General features: G+C 38.1%; 1 protein-coding gene and 1 non-coding gene across 2 annotated transcripts; one reads left to right on the top strand and one right to left on the bottom strand.

The window, feature by feature from the left end:
• The first annotated feature begins 11351 nt into the window (after positions 1 to 11351).
• Positions 11352 to 16535, top strand: LOC128048022 (lysozyme C, kidney isozyme). The gene is made up of 4 exons (XM_052640475.1): positions 11352 to 11517; positions 13120 to 13284; positions 15121 to 15199; positions 16435 to 16535. Exons 1-4 carry the CDS (start codon positions 11382 to 11384, stop codon positions 16499 to 16501), a joined length of 447 nt encoding a protein of 148 aa, XP_052496435.1. The 5' UTR covers positions 11352 to 11381; the 3' UTR covers positions 16502 to 16535.
• A 2611-nt stretch (positions 16536 to 19146) lies between these two features.
• LOC128049076 (U6 spliceosomal RNA) lies at positions 19147 to 19249 on the bottom strand. The gene has a single exon (XR_008199449.1). It is a non-coding gene; the product is annotated as a U6 spliceosomal RNA (small nuclear RNA).
• Positions 19250 to 21194: the final 1945 nt, after the last annotated feature.

The following is a 21194-nucleotide window of genomic DNA, read 5'->3' as shown; positions in this document are numbered from 1 at the left end:
ATTATATACCTTTCCTTTTATCCCTGTGTCTCAAAATGGTCTCCAATCTTGATTATTCAAACCTCCAAAATATCTCTTGAATTATCCTAGTTCTATTATCCACTCCCCACTTCATCTGCCATCTGAATTACTTGTATAGTTTTCTAGCAGCAGTCCCTGAATGCAATCGAGAGTGTTAATTTACTTTGTTTAAAGATTTTGATCCAGTTACTTTCCAGTTTAATACTCATGAATAGTTTCCATTGTCTTTGGGATTAATTGCTGAACTTTACTGTTTCGGGGATTAAGCTTTTAGGTCTGGTTCTGCTCACCCCCCAGCGTTGTCTTTGACACCAGCACCTATTATTTCTTCCATTGTCTGCCCAGCACATTGAGGAGACAGCAGGAACAAAGACGAAAGAGAGTGATGCGTGGCAAGGGTGAGGAATGGTAGAATCTCCTCTGTGATTAGCAGTAAAGTACCTGGCAGATTACTAGGCTGGTACTGTTTTAGGCTTAAAGATCAATTCATGGGTCAGTAAGTTGTGGCTCTGTGCGAGACCACAATAACTTTTATAGCACAGTATTGACACCACAGTGGAAATAATTTCTCTTGTGTATATTAAGTAGTAGTATTTTTTCTCAGTATGAACAGATTGTTGTTTTTTAGTCGCTATGTTGTGTCTGATTCCTTTGTGACCCTAAGGATTGTAGCCTGCCAGGCATCTCTGTCCATGGGATTTCCCAAGCCAGCATACTGGAGTAGGTTCCCATTTCCTTCTCCAGGAGATTTTCCTGACCCAGGGATCAAACCCACGTCTCCTGCTTGGCAGGCAGATTCTTAATCTCTGAGCCACCTGGAAAGCCCATGAACTGAGTATCTGACTCAAAACACAAAAACACCAAGACTACATAGTAAATTAAGTACAAAAGTTAGATGATTTCTGGAGTTTGGGTGGTGTTATGAGATGCAGGAAAGCATCTTGCTTGTTTGATCTATTTTGCAAAGAGCGGGAACTTAAATTACAGAGACATTGAGAGCTAAAAGAACAGAAAGTGATCACTAATCCTCGAAAAAGACACACTGGTTTGGATTAGGCAAACCCAAATCATTTACCATTTTTCAATGACCCAAGAACCTGGCCAACAAAATGCCAGCTTTGGATTAGGGTGAAGCACTGCCCTGAGTCAGGGAATGTCCCCACAGAGAGCCACTCTGACCTATGGCTAGGATGCTGGACTTGCTGGGAGCAGCTGAATGCTGGTCCTGTTTCACAGGGCTATTATATATCTCCATTAGTTGAATAAGAAATTACTCCATCTTAAGCTTTCAGCATCTGGGCTCCCTGGGAAAGCCCAGTTGTGTCCTCCACCTCACTCCCAGTCCTCCCAACTCACCCACCCTTCCAAATTCTCCTAGCAGCCATGCTGCCACAGCAGAGATGAGACTAGGTCCTCTGCACCCCGGAGCCAAACTACACAAGGACAGTGTCAGCTGGCTAATGAGAGGAGTGCAGCTTCCCTGACCACGGAATGGCACTGCTTCATAGCAAGTGACTATTTACAATCTTTGACAAAACTCATTCCAATGCCTCTTTTCATTAATACAGTCTTTTTTTTTTTTTCACCAGTGTCAGTTATTAATACTTTCTGAGGTTATGCTATTTTCATATAGTTTTTCATGTCCTTCATATATTGACACAAATAGATTTTAATTTAGAGAAGGCAGAGACATCATTTTGCCAACAAAGTTTTATGTAGTCAAAGCTGTGGTTTTTCCAGTAGTTATGTATGGATGTGAGAGCTGGACCATAAAGAAAGCTGAGTGCCTAAGAATTGATGCTTTTGAATAGTGGTATTGAAGAAGACTCTTGAGAGTCCCTGGGACTGCAAGGAGATCAAACCAGTCAGTCCTAAAGGAAATCAGTGCTGAATATTCATTGGAAGGACTGATGCTGAAGCTGACGCTCCAATACTTTGGCCACCTGATGCGAAAAGCTGATTCATTGAAAAAGACCCTGATGCTGGGAAAGATTGAGGGTAGGAGGAGAAGGGGCCAACAGAGGATGAGATGGTTGAATGGCTTCATCAACTCAATGGACATGAGTTTGAGCAAGCTCCAGGAGATAATGAAGGACAGGGAAGCCTGGCATGCTACAGTCCATGGGGTTGCAAAGAGTCAGACACAACTGAATGACTGAATGACAAGAAAATAAAAACCAGATTGCAGGAACAACAACAGCAAAAAAGTGATGGGATAGATTATAGTGAAACAAGATTATCAAGACAGAGAGGTCTGAGTCACTGAAAATTAAAAACACCGTGGCTTACCTCCAGGGTCAGTGGTGACCAAAATCATTAAATCGAAGAGCCATTTTCAGGAAAGTAGTTTTCATCTCTAGGGCTCTCAAGAACCATCTCACTTCCCACTCTCCAGTCACATTCAGAGAAGGTAAGTCTAGGTCAAATAGTGCAGAGGGTCTAAATTTGCTATACTATAAATGGGTGCAAGAACCATCACTTTGCTTTATTTTTCTAAATCTAACTAAATTTGTCTCTAAGCCCCATTTCCCCAAAAGGTGAGTCCGTGATGGTGTTGTAAAACTTCTTTAGCTTATCCCCTGCCCAGGAGCTTACAAGCATCTCAAGAAAGGACAAAGCCCAGAAAACTTGAGGAAGACCTTAGAGTTTCAGTCCATCACTGAGATGTTCATATGATGATAATTACCCAGGCTGACATGGTTCACTCGAAGGCAGAAGCCCCTTCTTGAAGCTTCGTTGAGGGACTTGTCTGGTGGTCCAGTGGCTAAGACTCTGTGCTCCCAATGCAGGGGGCCTGGGTTCAATCCCTGGTCAATGAACTAGATCCTACATGCTGCAACTAAGAGTTCACATTGCTGCAACTAAGATCCAGCACAACCAAATAAATACATATATTTTTCTAAAGCTTTATTGATTCCCAAGGGAGAGCAATTCATGTTCACTTTCCCAGCAGCTGCATGCCACCCAAGAGACCTCTTACCATTGCTCTGGGACCCCCATGGAGTGGGATGCAGGGCCCTGCCACTTCTCAAGCCTGTCACCACTATCATCTCAGATCTGGCCAAATTTGCCTCCTCAAGTACCCCAGGCCTCAGGAAATGTTTCTTCCTGCTTTATCCTCCTTCAATAATATAATCTCCCAAATGAAGGCCTGGATGGGACAGTGTTCCAGGAGCTTGGCAACTTATCTCTTATTCCAAGAAATATAAATTCTATTCTTGTAAGAGTATTTTTCAGTCTTTTAAGAAAGTTAATGATACAATAAAAATGATCCTAAACAAAACAGCATTGTTCTGACATATTCTCTCATGTTTCTTTTTGTATAGCTTATATGCCATTTTAATGCATCTCATGAAGTTCATTGGAAATTAATATTTAACTCCTTTCTATTGAAGCTTAAGAGACCACTGATCTGGGTACAGATGAGCTGCATGAAAGAAGGATAAATTTAAAGTTAATTGGCAGAATATTTCTACCAATATGGGTGAGTTCATATACACAGAGGAATGTTGAGGACTTCAAAAAAATCATTCTTTTTTTAGTGATTCTGCACGCTCCTCTCTGTATGTGTAATTATTTATTATTTTGCTAATTATAAAAGTAATATATGCTGAAAGAACAAAACTTGGAAAATGCCAAAATATACAAATTGAATAAAATTCTGAAGAGTGTCAGTGTAAACATTCTGGTGTGTATCTTTTAGTCCTTTTTCTTACATAAGACGTTTTAAAGTTTTTTTAATCATAAAATACATACGCACATTTTTTAAAGTCAAATGAGGTGTTATAAGTTAAATGCTGAAAGATAGCGCTAAACTTTCTTATCCAATTCCCAACACTAGAGGCAATGTCTTTCAACTTCTTAGCTATTTTTAGCTTCTTTAGTTCTATTTTATTATTATGGCCATATATGTCAAGAGTATGATTATTCTATTCATTTTTTTATTTTCAATCATGGATATTTTCTACTGATTTCCACCAAGGAAGATGAAGATTTAGCTCTCTGGACTCCCCATGTCTTGTTCCCCTTTACAAGCATGTACAAACTCTCACAGATGAGTATACTATGATCGTATAATTTGGTTGTATTTCTTCTTTTCTTGTGTTTTAGTTTTCTTGGAATTGACAATTGCCTTACTTTTTGTTTGCATAGTCTTCCATTTACTTATTCATGTATTAATTCATCGCCCCAGATCTCAGTCAGAGTTGTCAAACTCCTTTCAATAGTTTCAAACATTCCAGGACATTTTTTTTTTTTTAAGCTTGTCTATAACACACATTTGTAGTAGGGTTTTTAAAAATTAGTCAACTAATGTTTATTTTTTGTTGTGCTGGGTCTTTGCTGCTGCACGTGGACTTTCTCTAGTTGCAGTGGGTGGGGAGCTACTCTTTATTGTGGTGCCTGGGCTTCTCACTGTGCTGGATTCTGTTGCTGAGTACAGGCTCTAGGTACCTGGGCTTCGATAGTTGCCGCTAGCAGGCTCAGGAATAGTGGCACCTGGGCTGAGTTGCTCTGGCATGTGTAATCTTCCCAGGTGGAGATCGAACCCGCATGCCCGCTGTTGGCAGGAGGATTGTTATCCCCTGCACCACTAGGGAAGTCTTCCAGGACTTCTTTAACTTGGCTTTCCCCCAGGGGGTCCTTAGGGTTACTGTTCCCTTCATCTCAATAATTTCCCTTCTCCTTTCTCCTGTATTAAAATCCTGTTTACTAGAACCCTTATCTTTTATCTTATTTGCTCTTTTAAATTTTTATATCTTTATTTATTGGCTGTGCTGTGTGGACGCCACAGGATCTTAGTTCTCCAACCAGGAATTGAACCCAGACCACAACAGTGAAAACGCTAAGTCCTATCCACAGGACCACCAGGGAATTTCCAGGAATATATCACTTTGTGATTTTTAAAGACATATGCCTTTTTATAGTACAATTTTTTTTAAGTGGTAAAAACAACATGTTATTAACAGACCCAAATACCTTTAGTTTCTCTGTAATAAGAGGTGAAAAGCATATAAACTTAAACATGTGTTTGGCAATTAATATTTCACTATTTTATTTGGGAATGAACTAGATATCAATGAATATCATTTAAAGTTAATGTTACAAAAAGATTTTGAAAACTATTTTTAAGCAGACACATTTTATTAATGATACCTACAAAATTCATTTATGAACATTTCTACCACTTATATCTATTTAATTCATGCGTACTTAACAATTATGCTTGAGTTGCCATGAAAATTTAATGATATTAAAAATTAACCATCATTTTATGTCATTTTTCTTGTTGACAAACTAGGCAAGTAGCAAAACTTACAGAAGTAAAGAACCTAATAATTTAAAGATGACTTTTTTCTCTGCCATATTGACATATATTAAGGAAATAATTTCTATTGTAAATTTAGTTCTTAGGTAGAATTTATAATTTTATAATTCCAAGCATAAAGTAGAGACAACATAAACTTATTTAACTAGTCTTAGTTTAAATAAGTGCTTGTATTGTCTTTAAGCCAGTTAAATAAAGATCTTTCACAAGTTTTTACAAATACTATCTAGAGGAATAAAAATATCACACATACATAACATACATACATAGATATACATGGATATATAGATAGAGACAGATGCAAACTGTGATCTCATAGCTTTCATTTAAAAATTTTAGCCACATATCCAATACAGTAGTACAAAAACTTTCTAGCTTATAGAAGACCTAAATGGCATTTTTGGCAGATAGAACAAGTTAAATTTACCAACTCAGGTGGCTAAAGCCTTTTGCCAATATTTGTGGAAAAGACTATTAAGAATTTTACTTGTCTTTAATGAATAATCTTGTGGAGGCTATGGACAAAATTTGGGGCAAGGGAGCTTATGAAAATATCAAATGGTTTGTTTTCTTAAAAAACTATCTCTCATATTTGTTTGTTTCTGGTCCTGTAATTGCTTCAGCAATATGTGAACCGTGAACTTCCAGATGTTCAAGCTGGTTTTAGAAAAGCAGAGGAACCAGAGATCAAATTGCCAACATCCGATGGATCATCGAAAAAGCAAGAGAGTTCCAGAAAAACATCTATTTCTGCTTTATTGACTATGCCAAAGCCTTTGACTGTGTGGATCACAACAAACTGTGGAGAATTCTTCAAGAGATGGGCATACCAGACCACCTAACCTGCCTCTTGAGAAACCTGAATGCAGGTCAGGAAGCAACAGTTAGAACTAGACAGGGAACAACAGACTGGTTCCAAATAGGAAAAAGAAGTACATCAAGGCTGTATATTGTCACCCTGCTTATTTAACTTATATGCAGAGCACATCATGAGAAACACTGGGCTGGAGGAAGCACAAGCTGGAATCAAGATTGCCAGGAGAAATATCAATAACCTCAGATATGCAGAAGAAACCACCCTTATGGCAGAAAGTAAAGAACTAAAGAGTCTCTTGATGAAAGTGAAAGAGGAGAGTGAAAAAGTTGGCTTAAAGCTCAACATTCAGAAAACTAAGATCATGGCATCCGGTCCCATCACTTCATGGCAAATAGATGGGGAAACAGTGGAAACAGTGGCTGATTTTATTTTTCTGGGCTCCAAAATCACTGCAGATGGTGACTGCAGCCATGAAATTAAAAGATGCTTACTCCTTGGAAAGAAAGTTATGATCAACCTAGACAGCATATTAAAAAGCAGAGACATTACTTTGCCAACAAAGATCTGTCTAGTCAAGGCTATGGTTTTTCCAGTGGTCATGTATGGATGTGATTGTTGGACTGTGAAGATGGCTGAGTGCTGAAGAATTAATGCTTTTGAACTGTGGTGTTGGAGAAGACTCTTGAGAGTCCCTTGGACTGCAAGGAGATCCAACCAGTCCATCCTAAAGGAGATCAGTCCTGAGTGTTCATTGGAAAGACTGATGTTGAGGCTGAAACTCCAATACTTTGGCCACCTGATGCGAAGAGCTGACTCATTTGAAAAGACCCTGATGCTGGGAGGGATTGGGGGCAGGAGGAGAAGGGGACGACAGAGGATGAGATGGCTGGATGGCATCACCAACTCAATGGACATGGGTTTGGGTGGACTCCGGGAGTTGGTGATGGACAGGGAGGCCTGGCGTGCTGTGGTTCATGGGGTCACAGAGTCGGACACAACTGAGTGACTGAATTGAACTGAATTGCTTTAGCAACAATGATCTCTTTGGGTGCTTACATTTCAAAGATACAATAAGATCAATATTTCCAAGGGTCAGAGAAGGGACTGTAGGTTTTATATGAGATGGAACTCAAGGGTATATTTGCCCTTATCAGAAATCTAAGATCATTATTATTACATTTTTCCTTTGTTTAACAGTAGGATAGGATAACTCAATAATTTTGACATTTTTTTGGTAGTGCAGGCCCAAAATATGGGATGTCTGGACCTGGTGGGGTTGGCTTCACAAAGTAAAGGACAATAAATCAAACCTTCATGTGCCTTTTCTGGACCTTTGTCAAAGCTATTTCCTGGCTATCAATATTTCTGTAAGTTTTATACCTGCTTGAGTGCCAGCTGTAGCTCTTGACAGTCCTCTGATGTTCCCCTCCTAACCTTGTTGAGAAAGTTAAGGAAGTGTTTTGTTTTTCTTTCACACAGTCGCTCAGTCATGTCTGACTTTGCAATCCTGTGGACTGTAATCCACGAGGCTCCTCTTGTGTCCATGGGATTTTCCAGGCATAAATACTGGAGTGAGTAGCCATTTCCTTCTCTAAGGGATCTTCCTGACCCAGGGTCCCCCTCATTGGCAGGCAGATTTTTTACCATTGAGCCACCAGGAAAACCCTGTACCTTCTGTATCTATTTCTATCTTTTCTCTCTTTCTTTCCTTTTTTTTTTTTTTCTCAATTTGATCTTCCCATTGGTACCTGTAGGACACTTGTTTAAGATGAGAGCTATCTTAAAAGTCCTTTTAGGTGTAGAAGTTCAAGTCTTCAATATATCTATTCCAATTGTGAGTCTGAGCCAGTGAGTCTTTTTCATGGCTTAAAACCAATATTAGGGCTTACAAGAGCTTAAAGCCAATATTAGAGCTTATACTATTAGGACGCAAGAGCTGTCCCTTAAGAAACGTAGGCCTCTCAAGATGCAGAGCCACTCCAGAGAAAGCCTAAGAAACAAAGACCTTCCTTGTCTCAGGTGACAAAGAAAGCTCTATGTCCTGCAAAGTGGGACACCTTACATAACTGACCTCCTAACCTATGCTACCAGAAAGGTGATACTGAGAGGAGAATTTTTCCTTCACAAACCAGGGAGCAAAGGTAGAGGCCCTAAAGGCCTCTTATGACCTGAGACACTTCATTAAGACAAACTTCCCTGACAGCCAGCATGGTTGGACAAAGAGAATATTGCCTGTCCCTTCATGTCTTAGGCTGCTAGCTGGCTGGCTGGCTAACTCCTGATGCAAGCCTGACAACCTGCACCCCCCCAACCCCACAAAGGGAGTATTCTCACTGGTGACAAAGCCAAGTTCTCAGAAGAGAAAACAAAACAAATGGAGATTATCATCTTATGGTTTTTCATCCTTATGACAGATGACAAAGGAAAACGTAACTCTTCCTGCGAGGCTAAGAGTCAGTAACCATAGAGGCTGATTAACAAAAACAAATTCACAAGAATCACAATTCAAGGTGTGTTTTCACAAATGTTTTTCTTCTGCCACTGTGAATTTGGAAAGGAAGGGAAAAGGAGAAAGTTTTATCCTCCTCTCTTGTCTGTGCACTACAGAGAAAGAGCTGGGAGACTGACATGGTAAGAATCTGTACCTTCTGCTGGTCTGCTGTCTGTTATCCCATATTTCAACTGCAGTCTCCAGGGAGAATGGAGTGTTCTAGCCTTTCACGGTCCCATCCTCCTCACCAGAAACTGTACAGGGGGAAATGTTTGTTTCCTTTCACTATTTTAGGTTTTTGGCTGGGACTCTGTAACAAAAAGACAGCTTAACAAGAGAAAAGGAAATGATTATATTAACATGTACATCTCATATATACTTATGAGAAATGAAAGTGATGAGTAACTCAAAGAGGTGTCTAGGACTTGGACTTGCAGATCATCTTAACCAAAGAACAATATATTTTTAGGGGAACTACAAGACAGAGGCAAAGAGTACTGGGCTTCCAAGGGCAGCAAATAGTGGTACAATAAATACATCAGAAACTAATGGAAAATAATAGCTAGTCAGTATAGGTTGTTTTCCAGAGTTCTCTAGTCCTTACTTGGGCCTAATATGTGTCTAGGGATGTTGATGATTAATTCTTGCACAAATTTATGTGCTGCTTTCAGGAAAACAGGGGGAGAACAGAGAACTTTTCTTGGATCTTCTTCTTCTGCATTGCCTTCAGCTCAAAATTTTTCCTGTGTCAAAGGGGAAGATTCTTGGGGTGGCATATTCTGTTTTTTTGTTTTTGTTTTTTTTTTTTGCTGTAAAATTCCCTTGCTTTACAATGACTCTTTATGTTCTAACATGAAAACGTGAAGTAAGGTTTGTCAGAAAGGAGTTCAGTTCAGTTCAGTTCAGTTGCTCAGTCATGTCCAACTCTTCACGACACCATGAATCGCACTCCAGGGCTCCTTGTCCATCACCAACTCCCAGAGTTCACTCAAACTCATGTCCATTGAGTCAGTGATGCCATCCAACCATCTCATCCTCTGTCGTCCCCTTCTCCTCCTGCCCCCAATCCCTCCCAGCATCAGAGTCTTTTCCAATGAGTCAACTCTTCGCATGAGGTGGCCAAAGTACTGGAGTTTCAGCTTTAGCATCATTCCTTCCAAAGAACACCCAGGGCTGATCTCCTTCAGAATGGACTGGTTGGATCTCCTTGCAGTCCAAGGGACTCTCAAGAGTCTTCTCCAACACCACAGTTCAAAAGCATCAATTCTTCAGCACTCAGCTTTCTTCACAGTCCAACTCTCACATCCATACATGACCACTGGAAAAACCATAGCCTTGACTAAATGGACCTTTGTTGGCAAAGTAATGTCTCTGCTTTTGAATATGCTATCTAGGTTGGTCATAACTTTTCTTCCAAGGAGTAAGCGTCTTTGAATTTCATGGCTGCAGTCACCATCTGCAGTGATTTTGGAGCCCAAAAAATAAAGTCTGACACTGTTCCCACTGTTTCCCCATCTATTTGCCAGTGAAGTGGTGGGACCAGATGCCATGATCTTCATTTTCTGAATGTTGAACTTTAAGCCAACTTTTTCACTCTCCTCTTTCACTTTCATCAGGAGGCTTTTTATTTCCTCTTCACTTTCCGCCATAAGGGTGGTGTCATCTGCATATCTGAGGTTATTGATATTTCTCCCGGCAATCTTGATTCCAGCTTGTGCTTCCTCCAGCCCAGCATTTCTCATGATGTGCTCTGCATAGAAGTTAAATAAGCAGGGTGACAATATACAGCCTTGACGTACTCCTTTTCCTATTTGGAGCCAGTCTGTTGTTCCATGTCCAGTTCTAACTGTTGCTTCCTGACCTGCATTCAGGTTTCTCAAGAGGCAGGTTAGGTGGTCTGGTATGCCCATCTCTTGAAGAATTCTCCACAGTTTGTTGTGATCCACACAGTCAAAGGCTTTGGCATAGTCAATAAAGCAGAAATAGATGTTTTTCTGGAACTCTCTTGCTTTTTCCATGATCCATGGGATGTTGGCAATTTGATCTCTGGTTCCTCTGCCTTTTCTAAAACCAGCTTGAACATCTGGAAGTTCACAGTTCATGGAGTTAAGAATGTTATTTGCATGAGGCTTACTTCTAATAGCGAAACATTGATTTATAAATTAAGAATTTACAAGAGTAACCAAGAAGTTAGCAATGGAATTTGGCCGAACAGCATAGTGTTGTACTATATACCTATCTGAACAACAGGCAGTGTTCTTTTGTGGAAAGTGTATATAAAATAATCTTAAAGGAAAAAGACAAAGGCAACATACAGAAGGCACATAAAGCAACTTAATGAAAAAAAATTTAATGAAAGATTGGAACTCATTTTCAGTTGAGTCAAATGTTCATCCAGGTTTTTTTTATACTTGCTCAAATTCATAATAAAATAGGAAAAAGTTCCACTTTTGGCAATAGTGCTAATCCCAATTAGTCCTGAGCAATGTCTTTAAGTAATGTCATTTCACTATTTTATTGCAGATTAATTCTTAGGACATCAGAATGTCCCTCTTCAAACATAAGAAAGAAAATTTTAAAGTTAGTGAACCAATAAACATTTCCTGTTTTCCGCATGTCTCAGAGGGTGGAGCTCCCAAACCAGTCGCATAAGAAGGAAGTGAAAAGATGTTAAAAAGCAGGGCCAGCTCCCCTGGTCAGCCTGGAGGTCTGGCTTCTCAGTCAACATGAAGGCTCTCCTTATTCCGGGGCTTCTTCTCCTTTCGGTCGCTGTCCAAGGCAAGGTCTTTGAGAGATGTGAGCTTGCCAGAACTCTGAAAAGATTTGGAATGGATGGCTTTAGGGGAATCAGCCTGGCAAACTGTAAGTTAACTCTTTTTCATCCTTTCAAATAGTTAGCTAGGTGTAGAACAGATACTGATAGAGGATGAACAAAAAGAAAGGGTCTTTGAGTGAATGTTTTTTTCTTTCTTGGAGGGTTTATACACTTCAGTTCAGTTCAGTTCAGTCGCTCAGTCGTGTCCGACTCTGCGACCTCATGAACCACAGCACGCCAGGCCTCCCTGTCCATCACCAATTTCTGGAGTCCACCCAAACCCATGTCCACTGAGTTGGTGATGCCATCCAAGCATCTCATCCTCTGTTGTCCCCTTCTCCTCCTGCCCTCAATCTTTCCCAGCATCAGGGTCTTTTCCAATGAGTCAACTCTTCGCATCAGGTGGCCAAAATATTGGAGTTTCAGCTTCAGCATCAGTCCTTCCAATGAATACCCAGGACTGATCTCCTTTAGGATGGACTGGTTGGATCTCCTTGCAGTCCAAGGCACTCTCAAGAGTCTTCTCCAACACCACAGTTCAAAAGCTTATACACTTACAATGGTTAAAAACGTCAATTTGTTCTTTTAGAATCAGATGTACCAGGTGAAGGAATGAGGCACGGTGGGTCAAATTCTACATCATTCTAAGCATTCAAGGTTCCCATGTACTCCTCTAGTGCTACTAAATTTGACGGCTGGCACATGTAGACTGACTATAAGATACATTTTAGCACCTGGAACATGTCTGTCAAGCCCTTGTTGTTTGACTCTAGCCATTTCTAATTTGGATATTGGGTTCTGAACAAGGCAGTATTTTTCTCATTTTTAATCCCCTTAACATGATGTTGCACTTTTAACATCAAGGTTTTTAAAAAATTCCATTGAACTCTTAAAACAGGGACAGTAGAACTATTTCCCCTCAATCAATATCTATATAAGGATCCCTGAAATGCAGCATGAAATGACATTTTATTATTCTGACTCTAGTTCATTAATTATTTTTCATTTTCTTCCACAGAATTTAAGATGTGCCGTAAGGAAAATTTCCTTTGTATTTTAGTCCATATTTGTCAATGTCATCACTGTAGTTTTCGTACTGAATTCAGATATTTCTCCTCCATAAATATTTTTGAATGAGTTAGCCAATTGCTAGATGGATGGATGGATGACCCAGCCTTTCCTATTCTATGATTCTTGCCTGCATTATAATTTGATACCCAAATTCACCTTCGGTATCATAAATTTTCTTTCTCCCAGAAAATCCTTATTTTTTTCTGATAAAAAGCATTTTTCCACTAGCATATGCATCTGCTGCTAATGACCAAATCCACTCAACAACTCTGTTGATTTTTCTGTTCTAGGCTTAATCCTACCTGGGTGTTAGTAGTAAGGAAAGTGTAATAGCAATGGAAGATATTTTTAAAAATATGTTATCTTTTTCATTTGTATTACCAAATCATTTGCTAATAAAAGAATTCTCTGAAGGGACCTTTAACACCAAAGTGTTAAAACACTTTACAAGTAAAATGCATCTTTATACTTGTAAAGTAAGTCATTAGTAAAATAGAACTAGTTAAGTAGAACTGATTATGCTATGAACTGTAAGTCACATGATTCACTCTTTATTACTCAAAATATGTTTTTTTCAGGGATGTGTTTGGCCAGATGGGAAAGCAGTTATAACACACAAGCTACAAACTACAATAGTGGAGACAGAAGCACTGATTATGGGATATTTCAAATCAATAGCCACTGGTGGTGTAATGATGGCAAAACCCCAGGAGCAGTTAATGCCTGTCATATACCCTGCAGCGGTAAGACAAGATAATGTGGAGTGATGGCACAGGACTCACCTGGTTATACCTGTTGAGTTATCCAAAAAGTTCGTTCAGGTTTTTCCATAAACATCTTATGGGAAAATTGGAACAATCCTATAGGTCAAGATTCAATAGAAATAAAAAAATCTTGAAGGGTTCATCAGGGGCCTATAAAAACTCCATTTTAATATCTAGAAACTCTATTCTCCTCCTCCTAATTTCTTAAGTTTCTAAGCATAAAAGTTTGCTGTTTGCTAACATACAGGAGTTGCTGGAATGACCTATCACTTTATCATAACTGGACATATTGATACTTTGTAAAACAATGCCATTCCTCCTACTTTCCTTGTTTGGGGAGGATTAGCGATAATTTTGTTGGGTGGTCTTTTTTTAAAAATCTACTCTCCTTTATTGGAAAACAAAAGAATTACTAGTTAATCAAAGTGGAGGAATATGCGTGGTATTTTTAAAAAATTGTTTTTACTTTTTACTATAAAATATTTTAAATATATGGACAATTAGAAACATTACTATAATAAGCATCAATATGCTCATCACGTACTTTAACAGTTGTTAACATTTTGGCATATTTACTTATGTATATATATATATAAACTTCTTTTTGCTGAGTGATTTTAAGGTGAATTAGAAACATTATGACATTTCATTTATAAATTCTTTAGAACGAATCTCCAAAAACACAGCTCCTATATAAAAATTGTCATTCTAACAAGTTAATTTCTAAATTTGCTTAATTGAGGTGAAACACGTATTCTATTGATTTCCTTTTAAAATAGAGAAAGCATGTGGAATCTTTTAAAAAAATTTTTTAAAAATTTATTTGTTTTTTATTGAAGGATAATTGCTTTACAGAATTTTGTTCTTTTCTGTCAAACCTCAGTGTGAATCAGCCATTGGTACACATATATCCCCTACATTTTTTTTGAACCTCCCAAAGCATGTAGAATCTTTAGTGCCTGAAATATTGGAGAAATATAGCAGAATTGATACTGCTAAATTTTTAAATATTACAAATCCTAATAGTGAAGATGAGTTTAAGAATATACTTTTGTATCCAGTTAATTTATTTAAAAAAATTTGTATTATGGAATAACCTGTTGTCATTGAATAAAAATTCTTACTACCCAGACATGTATGACCATTGGGAAATTTTGGTATCCACATGTTCTTTTGGAATACACAACAATCCCGGACATGAATGTAAAGCTATATTATACATATTTGTACCCACATAACAAAAGTGAAATTGTACTATATTCACTGCTTTACAATTTTGTCTTTATTACACAAAATTATTTTTGTCAACAAATACCAATCCTTATTGTTTTTTAAAAATGAATAGATTTTCACAATATAAATACTCTATAATGTATCAACCTAACTCTTACTGTTAAACATTTAGGCTAGTTCCATTTATGCCCTTTATTAATTGCTATGAAACAGTTTGTATACATGTCTTTCAGTACATCTCTTATTATTTCTTTAGAATCAATTTCCAGCGTTGAATTGCTGAGCAAAAACCTGCTAGACCAGTTTCTGCTTGTTTGTCTTTTTTTTTTTCAATAGTTCCTAGTAAAAAGAAAACCTTCTATCATGCTAATTAATAATTCCAGAGCTTCCAATGACTTTGGTAAATGAGAAACAGATGCCAAATGGGATGGAATGAAGAGTTTCCCCCAACATCAACAGATAAACAGACCCTTAAAAATTATTTTAGTTGTTCTTTCCTCAGCCTAACAGAATAAAGCTGACTGAGCCTAAACTTAATATTTCTATGAATGTTATTTTCACTTCTCACCACCTCTTTTTCAGCTTTGCTGCAAGATGACATCACTCAAGCTGTAGCATGTGCAAAGAGGGTTGTCAGTGATCCACAAGGCATTAGAGCATGGTATGTGTTTTTTTTTCCCCTTTCAGTTTATTGAGATGTAATTGACATAAAGCACTATATAAGTTCAAGGTGTATAGCATAATGATTTGACTTACATCAGGAAACAGTATCACAATAAATTTAGTGAACATCCATTATCTCACATGGATACAAAATTAAAGAAATAAAAAAATTTTTGTGTGTGGTGAAAATTCTTAGGATTTACTCTCTTTTTAACACTTTTCATATATAAAATATAGCAGTGTTAATTATATTTATCATGCTTTATATTTGTTTTTGCTCTTTAGTCACTAAGTCCTGTCTGACTTCTGTGATCAATAAACTGTTACCTGCCAGGTTCCTCTGTCCATGGGATTATTCCAGGCAAGAATACTGAGGCAGGTTGCCCTTCCCTCCTCCAGGAGATCTTCCTAACCCAGGGACTGAATTTGTATCTCCTGCATTGCAGGCAAATTCTTTACTGCTGAGCCACCAGGGAAGCCCCATGCTGCACATTATATCCCTAGTATTTATTTATCTTATAACTGGAAGTTTGTAGTACCTTTGACTGCCTTCATCCAATTCCCCTTCCCTCACTCTACCTAACCACAAATTTGACCTCTTTTTCTATGACATTATTGCTTTGTTTGCTTGTGTTTGAAATATAATGGATGTACAACACTATGTTAGTTCCCATTACAGAGTGTGGTATGTGTTAAGTATTAAAGGAGAGAGCTGTTTTATCCTATTGTTATGAAAGAGGTGAGAGAATATTTCCAAAGATCAAAGTATGGTACTGAGAACTGAAAATTGCAGCTTTGGATTCATGCTAAATGGTGTATAACATAGAAACAATCTACTTTAACTGATTCAAAATCTTATTCTTTTACTCCTCAATTTATTTTTGGGAATTTCTAGAGGTTTTAAGATTCTCCACCTTATACTAATTCCTTGTCATATCTTGACATTATTTTTGTAATTAAGTAAATATGGAATGCACTTTGCATTTGTGCTGTGAACTACACAGGACTCAACATTTGTACTCAGATGTTCTGTGCCCCAGCGAAGGTTTGGGGGAGATGTGAAGTCCTTGGTATACATATCTCCAGTTAATAAATAGCAATACTTGGATCTGTCTGTAGCTTTTATTTCATGTATTGATAAACTATGTTGTTTTCCCAAAGGACTTGAAATAAATGTAATACAGTGAAGCTATGTTTCAACCTTATTACCATTTGTTTCATCTTTCTCTGCAGGGTGGCATGGAGAAGTCATTGTCAAAACCAAGATCTCACCAGTTACATTCAGGGTTGTGGAGTGTAACGCTGGAGTTTTTACTTCAACCCATTTTGTCTCTTTTTCATATTAAGGAAGTAGTAGTTGAGGGAAAGGTCATACTTTCAAACAAATAATGTTTTTTTACAGAAGAAGGATCATGTGGTCTTTCTTTTAAGATACTTAATGTTTACTTCATGTATTTATTATTTGATATTAGGCCCACAGTGTATTTCAGTTTAATAGACCTAATGCTGGTGAATATTTGTCTAAAATCTTAATTATCAAATATATATCCAGAGCATTCAGTTCTTAAAGAAATAGCACAGACTTAATCTTGAATCACACAAGTACTCCCCAATATTCAACAAAAATATAGCAAAATAATATCTTTAAGCAACTGATCTTAGGCAAGATTCCACCTGTGTAGTAGGCATGTAACACCGTCATCTGTTCAGTCATCTCCAAAAACAGTAAAAGATAATCCCTCTTTGTTGGGCAATATAAAATGTTAAATGGAGCAGAATGCCAAATGACTAAAAATGAAGAAAGCCTGATTTAAGAATTTTGTTTTCATAAAGTGTGACCTTTGTTTTAAATGTTGTCTTAAAAATGTTGCATTTACACAGCTTTAAAAATAAGCTCAGAATTTATGTCAATCACTTTTAGCCCTTTTAAAGAACTCAATTGTGCATCTTGCTGTCATGAAGGATATAAAGATGGATTAGATGAGCTGTTGTTTTTCCTTAATGTTATAAGCTTAGTTTCATGCATTATGACAAATTCAGAGGCAGAAGAGTTTGTAAGTATTGAAATCATTGCTAGTTAATCACAGGTGTGAAATCATGAATGCTATAAAAAGTACATTTTCAGTAAAAGCTTTGCAATTTATACTTCGTCTTTCTTTGTTAAGTCATTTAGTGTCTCTGAAAAAATACATACATATATATTTGAGAAAAAAATTATCTGACACTTAGTATTTCCTACATCCTCACCTGTACCAAAACAGCTAGATTTTTTTCTGTGTGTATATTCTCTTTAATCATAGAATGCACATTCACATTAAGTAACATTTTTTCCTCAATGGATTTAATCATAAAGAGATAGGGTATATATCATCTTAAAAAGAAAGTTCTTACAAAAACCAAAAATAGCTAAATATTGCTGAAGAAAAATACATAAGCATGCTGACAGATCTCTATTTTTAAATTTTTTTAGCGGTGCTATTAGGTTTGTGGGATCTTAGTTCCCTGACCAGGGATTGAACCTGTATCCTCCACAGCAAAAGCTTGGAGCCCTAACCACTGGACCTCCAGGGAATTTCCCGCACACTAAATTCATAAACACAAATCTCAAATGGGCCCTCTAATCAGCCTGGTCATCTTAGTCACTTCTCTGAAATCCTGTGTTGGTGTCCCAGTTCCTCAAAATGACTGTCACTATTTACTTCTCTCATTTCAAAGTCCTGGCACACACGCCAACCACTGGCCTTCCACACTCTGCCCATGGTAGACGACCCAGCCTCACATTACACTGACAGAACAGAAGCAACTCATATAAAACCCTCCCCTCTTGGCCACCATAACAGAGCTCATGTCTTTCCGTGGGCTCACCCTCCCTTCCTTCCCCGTTATCACTGGGATGAAGGGCCTTCCTCCTGCCGATGGCAGTGTCTCCACATGCAGCCTTCATCACAGCCCTCTCCCTACTCCAGTTTAGGCTGAGGGTTTCCCGATCCTGAGTTTCTCCCTCTGTGCTGGATCATCCCCTTTACTGTAAGAACTGCCCTGGTAACCTTTCATCTTGCAAATAGCCCTCCAGGTACAACATCATTTTAGACTCCCTTTTACCGCAACTGAGGCTTCCCTGGTGGCTCAGACGGTAAAGCGTCTGCTGGCAATGCAGGAGACCTGGGTTTGATCCCTGGGTTGGGAAGATCCCCTGGAGAAATGACAACCCACTCCAGTACTCTTGCTTGGGAAATTCCGTGGACTGAGGAGCCTGGTAGGCTACAGTCCATGGGGTCGCAAAGAGTCGGACACGACTGAGCAACTTCACTTCACTTTACCGCAACTATCTTCCTGGTGGCTCAAGAACCCTGAAGCTTCTCCTCAGCAACTGTGGTGGTGGTGGTGGTTTAGTCACTGAATCGTGTCCGACTCTTGCGACCCCATGGACTGTAGCCTGCCAGGCTCCTCTATCTATGGGATTCTCCAGGCAAGTATACTGGAGTGGGTAGCCATTTCCTTCTCCAGGGGATCTTCCCAACCCAGGAGTCGAACCCAGGTCTTCTGCACTGCAGGCAGATTCTTTACTGACTGAGCTATAAGGGAAGCCCACAACAGCTGTACCATTTTATATTTCCATGAGCCATGCATGAAAATTTCTAGACATTTTGATTAAACTTGTTATTTTCTCTTTTTCTTATAATAGCCATCTTGTTGGGTTTATAGTATGACATTCTGAACTATGATTTTATTGATTTATTTTTTTCTTGAGTTCTGTTTTTGCCTCTTGTAGTTTGACACTGTTGTTAGGCACATAAACATTAAGAATTGTTATGTCTTCTTGGAGAATTGACCCCTTTCTCATTAATGAATATACTTCTCAGTAATGAATGTACTTCTCAGTAATGAATGTACTTCTTTATCAACTATGATTATTTTTATGTCATAAAATGGGCTTTCATGTCTAAAAATATGGAATGCTTCACAAATTTGTGTGTCATCCTTGTGCAGGGACCATGCTCATCTTATCTGTATCATTCCAATTTTTGTATATTTGCTGCCAAAGCAAGCACCAGCTGTGATTTTTAAAGCAACTCATCTTTAGCCAGTCTTTCTAAACCATTTAACAAAATTTTCTTTGTGTTTGCACTCATGTTTTGTTGGTTTACATAATATTAAGCTATGAAATCACAGGAAAAAGTACTATTGATGCAGTTTAGGAACACATGCACTGGGTCTCATGGAAAGTAATTAGTAATAAAAGTTCCTGGACATAAATGTGTGAGTAAGTCAGTTTTATAGACAAACTGTAATGCTAGGTTATGTGTTGTTGTTGTTGTTCAGTGGCTCAGTTGTGTCTGACTCTTTGCAACTCCCATGAATGGCAGGTTATGTGGAGGGTATTTTAATCAGTTCTTATCATTGGATATTCAGGTTATTTCACTACATTTTTGATTTGTATAAAGGATACTATAATGACTCTCTTTATAAGTAAATCTAAATGCATTTTCCAAAAAGCAGTTTCTTGTGGTGCTTGATTTAATAAGTATGAGCAATTGAATTTTTGTTTGTTTGTTTTTTCTTAATTTTATTTTTTGTGGAGTTTTTCTGTTTGTTTATCTGAACAATTGAATTTTTGACACATGATGTTACTCTCTAACCTTCACCACAGCTGTATGTGAAAATGCATATTTCTTCACATCTTTTTCAGTAATAGGTGCTTTAAAATATACTGATTTTTAGTGGTGAAAATTGGTATCTTTTAAAATATTTTGTGATTTTTTTTAATGTTAGCTTAGCTTTAAACTCAAACATTAAAAAATATTGTATTAAAAATTTTTTAAATGTTAGCGTGCTGTCATCTAGTGACAACTTTATGTAAGAAATAAAAGAATAAGTCATAATTTAGTAATTTCATCTTGTAATTGAGGAAACAATTAAGTGTATGCATTCAGACCCCAAGTAATATAGCCAATTAAGGGCAAACTCAAGAGCTGACAAATCCAAGCCAGGCTCTCATCCAAGATCTGAAAGATTCTTTTCTTTACCATTGTCCCTGTTAAGTCACAGCAGTATAGTCAAACCAAAAGATCAGATGGTGATGAGAATATGCTCTGATTATTTTGATGAAAGCTTTAATAAAACCTTTCTATCTTTATGTTGAAAATCTTTCTAAATTTGCTTAGTGCACATAAAAACAGAAGGGAAGGAATTTTGTAGCAACATATTTTCTATTTATATACAGATTAATTAGGGAATATATTTAACATCTCTTTGAAGAGTATCAGTTCAGTTCTGTTCAGTCGCTCAGTCGTGTCCAACTCTTTGCTACCCCATGAATCGCAGCACGCCAGGCCTCCCTGTCCATCACCAACTCCCGAAGTTCACTCAGATTCATGTCCATCGAGTCAGTGATGCCATCCAGCCATCTCATCCTCTGTCGTCCCCTTCTCCTCCTGCCCCCAATGCCTCCCAGCATCAAAGTCTTTTCCAACGAGTCAATTCTTCGCATGAAGTGGCCAAAGTACTGGAGTTTCAGCTTTAGCATCATTCCTTCCAAAGAAATCCCAGGGCTGATCTCCTTCAGAATGGACTGGTTGGATCTCCTTGCAGTCCAAGGGACTCTCAAGAGTCTTCTCCAACACCACAGTTCAAAAGCATCAATTCTTCGGTTCTCAGCCTTCTTCACAGTCCAACTCTCACATCCATACATGACCACAGGAAAAACCATAGCCTTGGCTAGGCAGACCTTTGTTGGCAAAGTAATGTCTCTGCTTTTGAATATGCTATCTAGGTTGGTCATAACTTTCCTTCCAAGGAGTAAGCGTCTTTGAGTTTCATGGCTGCAGTCACCATCTGCAGTGATTTTGGAGCCCAGAAAAATAAAGTCTGACACTGTTTCCACTGTTTCCCCATCTATTTCCCATGAAGTGATGGGACCGGATGCCATGATCTTCGTTTTCTGAATGTTGAGCTTTAAGCCAACTTTTTCACTCTCCTCTTTCACTTTCATC

This window comes from Budorcas taxicolor, chromosome 5 (assembly GCF_023091745.1).
Source record: "Budorcas taxicolor isolate Tak-1 chromosome 5, Takin1.1, whole genome shotgun sequence".
NCBI classification, from domain to species: Eukaryota; Metazoa; Chordata; class Mammalia; order Artiodactyla; family Bovidae; genus Budorcas; species Budorcas taxicolor.
The sequence above is the reverse complement of the archived record's forward strand: the minus strand, read 5'-3'. Positions and strand labels throughout refer to the sequence as shown.